The sequence below is a fragment of the Fukomys damarensis genome, unplaced genomic scaffold (assembly GCF_012274545.1).
Source record: "Fukomys damarensis isolate Sample0158 unplaced genomic scaffold, DMR_v1.0_HiC HiC_scaffold_22, whole genome shotgun sequence".
Lineage (NCBI taxonomy): Eukaryota > Metazoa > Chordata > Mammalia > Rodentia > Bathyergidae > Fukomys > Fukomys damarensis.
The window spans coordinates 23,212,637-23,219,721 of NW_022900934.1; the positions used below are offsets into that span (position 1 = coordinate 23,212,637).

The window sequence follows — 7,085 nt, forward strand, 5'->3', positions numbered from 1 at the left end:
TGATAGGACACCTGAAAGAATGTGAAAATAATCTGTTTTGTTCATAATGCCATAGTTATATGTAATAGATGTCAGAATTATTTGTTTAAAAGTCAACATGACGGCCAGGTATTTGGCTTAGTGGTTCTGCTGCCTGTCTCATAAGTGCAAGATCCCAAGTTTGATTCCCGGTATCAAAAAAAAAAAATCAACATGAAAGCCTGTTGTGGTGTGCATGCTTGTAATCCCAGCACTTGGGAGGCTGAGGCAGCTAAATCCCTCTAAGTTTAAGGCCAGCCTGTCCTACATAGTGAGTGTAGACAATGGCCTGACCTAAATAGCAAGACCCTATCTCAAAAATCAATTTTAAATAACAAAAATGATTAAAAGAATTGTGCTGTCAATTCAGTGAGATTGTACTCACCTGTTATTTGAGTGGTGAGGGAGGCTGATGCACATGGTTTGCATATTTGAATTGTACCTAGGCAAGTTAGTGAAACACTGGCTCAAAGAAGAAAGGAAGGGCTCGGGCTGGGGATTTAGCTCAGGATTCTGATGGCTGCCTCATAAGCACAAGGTCCTGAGTTTGATACACATTACCAAAAAAGAAGGGCTGGGGGAGTGTAGCAGAATAGTAGAGGACACTTGGGTTTGCTCTTCAGTTAATACTCCTTACTGAAAATAATGCTGTGCATTTAGAGCAAGAATTTTTATTTTACCAGATCATGTTGTATTTTAGAGGGGAATCATTTTTTTAGAGAGAAATTTAATGTATGCTTTGTTACCAGATTATTTAAAGCTAAGTCCATCTGAACCTTATTTTACAGTAGACACATTGAAATAAATGTGACTTATATTTTATTTTGTTTTTTGGTACCAGGGACTGAACTCTGGTCCTTGCGCTTGCAAGGCAGGCATGGTGGCACTTGAGCTAAATCCCCAGTCCAGTGACTTAACTTTTTTTTTTTTTTTCAATGGTCCCGGGAATGGAACTCGGGCCCTTGCAGTTGCATGGCAGGCAGAGGAACCACTGAGCCAAATCCCCAACCCTATCATTTTGTTTTGTTTTGAGACAGGGTCTCATGTAGTTGAGACTGACCTGGAACGCACGATGTAGCCCAGGCTGGTCTCCAACTCACAGTGATCCTCCTGCCTCAGCTTCCCAAGTGCTGGGATTACAGGCATGCATTAACATGCCCGATTTAATATTCTGAAAGGACATTTTGAAACTCATTGTGTGGCCATGAGTAAAAGAATGTGGGATCATGCTGTTTTTTACCCACTGTTAGTATGTAAATTACAATTGGCTGTGTTTCTTTGTAACTTTTTTTGGTGGGGAGGATTGAACTCCGGTCTTTGCGCTTGCAAGGCAGGCCACCAAACCACTGAGCTAAATCCCTGGCCCTTCTTTGTAACTTTTTTCATGGTTTCTGTTTATGGACAACTTTTGGGGATGAATGCAGTATAATTTACAAATCCTGCCACTTTTTTTTTCTGGGATTGAACTCGGGTCCTTGAGTTTACAAGGCAGGTAACAGCACCACTGAGCTAAATCCCCGGCCCTATAATTTACAAATTATATATTTAGCCCACTTAAAGTGAACAGTTCAACAAGGAGGGTGTGGTAGCATATACCTGTAATCCTATCATTTGAGAAGGCTAAGCAGGAGAATTGGCTGTGAGTTCCAGGCTAGCCTGGAAAACATAGTTCAAGGCCAGTGTGAACTACATAGGGAGACACTGTCTCAAAAAAAGAAAAAAAAAAGTGAACAGTTCTGTGAGTTTTGTTTTATTTATAGCTTTTTGGTTGATTTTGGTATTTTTGAGGCAGGGTCTTGCTATGTAGTTCAGTGTTGTTTGAACTCACTAGCTTAGGCTAGCTTTGAACTTGCAGTGATTCTCCTGCTTAAACCTCCTGAGTGTTGGGATTACAGGCATGTGCCATCACTCCCAGTTCCTGTTCATAGGATTGTATCAATCACTATAACCAGCATTGATAAACCAAATAGGTGTGTTTGATACAACTGAGAAGTGATGTTTGATAATTTTAGTGGAAAGGAAAGGAAACATTGATTTTGTTTGCAGATCCTAACTGTATTTTAAGAAGGGGCTCTCATTTTCAGTGTTTTTTGAGACAGGGTTTTCCTGTATAGTTCAGTCTCGTCTTTAACTCACAGCAATTCTTCTGGCTCAGAGTCCTCAGTGCTGGGCTTATGGGTGTTTTCCAAGAAGTCTTAATTGGTGCTCTGGATAGAAGCCAGGGCCTTGCACATGGTAAGCCCCAGTTCTGCCACTGGTTTTTCTGATGCCAGTTTGTTATTTCATGCTTTGGGAAGTAAACTTTTAGAAGTGTTTTTTGTTTTGGGGTCGTGTTCTGGGGATTGAACTTGGGTCCTTGTGCTTGTAAAGCACGTGGCAGAACCACCGAGCTAAATCCCTGGCTTGAAGTGTCTTTGGATGGATTGTAATTGTTTGTAAAGGGAGAAGGTTTTCTACATTTATGATACCATGTGTTGTAGAGTAAACTACTTTGCCATTTTCTTTTTGACTTAGGTAGTAATTGTTTCAATTTCAGATTGAAAGTATTCAGCTCATGATGGATAGTGAAACAGGTCGATCTAAGGGATATGGATTCATTACAGTAAGTAATTGCCATAAATAACATTGTGTAAAATTTGATTTAAGCAAAGTTATGTTTTTAATGACTGTAGGGAAGGATGCCTGGTTGATATTCAAGTGATTTTCCTGGCTGATAGTACCCGTTTTATTTCTTTCAATTTTGGTTTTGCCAAGCTTGTCTCAAGTGACAGGGTCTCACTATGTATGTAGTTGAGACTGGCCTTGAACTCACAGCAATTCTACCTCATCCTCACGAGTACTGGGGTTAGAGGTTTGTGGGACCATGCCCAGTTTACATATTTTATTAATAAGTAGTAATGTACTAAATTTGAAAGGTATTTAGCCATTTTCCTGTACTAGACCTAGCATTTATATGTGGTCAATTTTTTGTTGTCATTTTTGAGGTTCAGTCTTGTTAGATAGTTCAGGCCAGCCTTGATGCACTATGTAACCCAGGCTGGCCTCAGAGTGGCAGCGATCTTTCTGCCTCGTCCTCCCCTGTGCTGGGATTACAGAAATGCACTACCACGTTCAGCTGTATGGTCAATTTCTCTCTCTCTCTCTCTCTCTCTCTCTCTCATTCTCTCTCTCTTTTTTTTTGGTTATGATTACAGAAATGCACTACCACGTTCAGCTGTATGGTCAATTTCTCTCTCTCTCTCTCTCTCTCATTCTCTCTCTCTTTTTTTTTGGTTAGAGACAGGGTCTCACTATGTAGTTGAGACTGACCTGGAACTCACTATGTAGCCCAGGCTGGTCTTGAACTCTCAGCGATCTTCCTGCCTCAGCCTCTTGAGTGCTGGGGTTACAGGTGTGCGCCACCATACCCAGCTTGTATGGTCAATTTTATTCGTTAGCTTTTCACATAGTTTAAAGTTTCACTTCATTTTCTCACTGCCTTAATGTCACATTTCTTAACAATTAAAAGGAAAGATTCCAGCCATGGTGGCACAATTTTAAGCCCCACCTGTGCATCCTAGTAAGTAGGAAGTTGCTGTCTTAAAATTTTAAAAAATTTTAAAAATTGTAATTAAATAGAACGTCACAACTGTTGTGTAACACTCAGGTATCAAAAATAGGTAACCCTGTTGCTGTGGTGATAATCTATGTTAAGTTGGAGATTAGTAATCTTGGGCTTTTGCTATAAGTGTATTGATGGGAGGAGAAAAGATCTTTAAAAAAATGTAGCTGACCCCCAACATTTTGTTTTTATTAATAACATCAATATGTTTTTTTTTTAAATGTTTAGTTACGATAGTCATATTTGGTTAGTAGGTTAGTACTTATTAGAGTGCCGTTTTACCAAAAGCATTTTGAACTATACCTTGACGTAATGATTTTTGTAAAACAGAGTAGATTTTAGCTGGGAGTGGGTTTTGAATTAATTCCATATGGATAAACAACTAACCAACAGATAATGCATGAGTTTGTAGTCTGATTTTGTATTTTTTACTTGTACCTTGACATTTGTACCTTTCATCCACCCATTATGTGTTATTGAGTGTAACAGACTTAAGATGTAAATATTTTGTACTGGAGGGATGTGTGTATGTGTATAAAACATTTTAAACCCCTTTCCTTCCCATTAGTTTTCTGACTCAGAATGTGCCAAGAAGGCTTTGGAACAGCTAAATGGATTTGAACTAGCAGGAAGGCCAATGAAAGTTGGTCATGTTACTGAACGTACTGATGCTTCTAGTGCTAGTTCATTTTTGGATAGTGATGAACTGGAAAGGACTGGAATTGACTTGGGAACAACTGGTCGTCTCCAATTAATGGCTAGACTTGCAGAAGGTAAGTTTTCCCTATTGTACTACATTGTAGGTGTAGATAACCATGCAAAATAAGATATAAAATGTGGCTGGGTAATGTAGTACAGATCTGTAATCCTAGCTACTTAGGCTGAACCAGTAGGAACAGACTCTAGGCCCACTTGGGAAACTTGCAAAAAATGTCTCTAAAGTTACAGATAACACCAATTGGTGTGCATAGCTCAATGATAGAGCATTTTAGTTTCAATCCCTACTGGTGCAGAAAAACAAGTGGAGGGCTGGAGGTTTAGCTTAGTGATTCTGCCACATGCCTGCCAAGTGCAGGGTCCCAAGTATCCCCGGTACCGAAAAAATAGTTGAAAAATACTCTTGGGTGGAAGTGGGTATATTGCTGTGTAGGTCATGCTGCCTTGAACTCACTGTGTAGCCCAGGCTGGTCTTCAACTCAGAGTAATCCTCCTGCTGTTGCCGTGGCCACCTGGTGGTTGGGATTACACATGTGCTCATCAGGCTAAAGAATCCTTTTTTTTTTTGTACTGGAAATTGAACTTGAGACTTTCTGCTTGCCAGGTGGTTGCGGTACCACTGAGCTAAATCCTTGACTAAAAAAATAATATTCCTCATTTCAGGTCAATACTGTTTTTGGGCAGCACATAATTTCATAACTGAAGTTTCATGCATTAAAGTTGTATAATATGGGTATATAATGACACGTTTAAAATGTCATAAAATAAACATGTTTCAGGACTGCTGGCTAAGCCAGGCATGATAACACAAAGTTGCAATCACAGTACTCTTGAAATCTTAGGAAAATTGTAAATTTCAGTTGAGCCTGGCCAATTTAATGACTTAGCAAGACCATCTTCAAATAAAAAAAGGGATGGGGCACCAGAGATGTAGTTCAGTGGTGTGGCTACCTGCCTTGCAATGCAAAGTCCTGAAGTAGATCCCTGGTACCAAAGTGGGGGTTGGTGGAGATGTTGCTCAAGGTGAGAAGGGCAAGTTCTATCCCAGTACTGTTCCTCTTCCTTACCACTAGAAACAAAAAAGTTTCAGGAGTTTTGTTCTTTGTCCTTACATCATCATGTTTAGGGTTAAATTATCTGTAGGTAGTAGAAATCATTTTGTGCAATTTGTTTTAGTGATAACTGGTAGTGCCTACCTAGAAAACTTTCTCTGCTCTTAAAATCTATTCTTTTACAGGTACTGGTTTGCAGATTCCACCAGCTGCACAGCAAGCTTTACAAATGAGTGGCTCTTTGGCATTTGGTGCTGTGGCAGGTAGGAATTGAATCTTTTCTAATTTGAAGTCATTTTTTTTTCAATCTAATTCGAAAATTTCCCAAATTTTTGCATTTCAAAGGACTAACTGAGAATTCAATTCATCAAGTACTTTTAGCATATATGTTCATGAAAGGAAGTAATAGATTGAGCATAGATGTATCCACTCATCAGAATAAGCGGTCAGGATATTGTGAAACCTTGTACCCCAATTGAAATTTGTAAGTTTAAGTCTTACTACATTTTATGCTTCCTGAGGTCCATGTTTAATACTGTTTGAAAGAAAAACTTTCATTGTGATAACGTTATGTTTAGAAAATACTGATGTATCTATCCTTAAATCAAGCTTTGTTTAAAACAGTTGCTATAGCAAGTATAGCTAAAACTCTAAGAATAGTATGTATGAGTTCTATATGAAGATTAAAGTTTTTGAACAAAGAAGGGAGACAGTTTATTATTTTATTATTTTTTTTGTATGTGGTCCCAGGGATCGAACTCAGCACCTTGAGTTTGTGACGCAGGCAGTGGCACCAAAGAGCTAAATCGCTGGACCACGGAGACAGTTTATTATACTTAAATAAGAAGGGGATCAGTTCATGAAAGTTTCCCTATTTTGTAGTTGAATTATCCAAACTTTGCTTTTACAAATCTTGACCTAAATCTCACGGGTAGTATAGGATTTAATTTTAAAATTTCAAAGATATCACTTTTATGGGCCGGGCATTTAGCTCAGTGGTTCGGTGGCCTGCCTTGCCAGCGCAAGGACTCGAGTTCAATCCCCGGTACCAAAAAAAAAAAAGAGAGAGAGAGATATACCACTTTTATAACATGTAAGAATCATTTGTGTTTATGACCTGGGGTAACAGGAAAACCTTATCCCAAGAGAGTATGGTAAATTCTATTTAGTATTGGTCTTTTAATTTATTTACAAAGGGAGACAGCTGGGCGTGATGGCACACACCTGTAATCCTGACAGTTGGGAGGCTGAGGCAAGATTGCCCTGAGTTTGAGTCCTACAGTACAAAGCTAGACCATTTTAAAATAACACAATAAACCAAAGGGAGAGACTTGTTGAGAATTGTATATTAAGACTATTATAATCTAAAATATATATATTGGGGGGGATACTGGGGATTGAACTCAGGTCCTTGCATTTGTGAGACAGGAGGCGGAACCGCTGAGCTAAATCCCTGTCCCTAAATATATTTTTAAAATGTGATTATTTCATGATTTCTGTTTAGATGCAAAATTCATCTAATTGAAGTATAGAATTATCCTTTTATAAAGTGACAGGTAGTTTTCATTGTTTACCCTTCTTAACGGATATCTAAAGTATGGGTGTGCATTTAGAGGCTCTCTTTTGGTCTTTCCTTGTTCTTAATGAGTTATATAATTTACATTGAAAAATGAAATGTTTTTTTTTTTTTTTTTTTT

At 38.6% G+C, this 7,085-nt stretch overlaps 1 protein-coding gene across 4 annotated transcripts in view; it reads left to right on the top strand.

Moving 5' to 3' along the window:
- Rbm39 (RNA binding motif protein 39) overlaps positions 1-7,085 on the top strand; it is a 35,743-nt gene that overhangs the window by 19,157 nt on the left and 9,501 nt on the right. For all 4 annotated transcript variants that reach the window (XM_033766970.1, XM_033766971.1, XM_010639963.3 and 1 more), the window contains exons 10-12: positions 2,555-2,620; positions 4,188-4,392; positions 5,574-5,651. In XM_033766970.1, the coding sequence (XP_033622861.1) occupies positions 2,555-2,620; positions 4,188-4,392; positions 5,574-5,651 (349 nt within the window). The remainder of the gene's footprint in view (positions 1-2,554; positions 2,621-4,187; positions 4,393-5,573; positions 5,652-7,085) is intronic.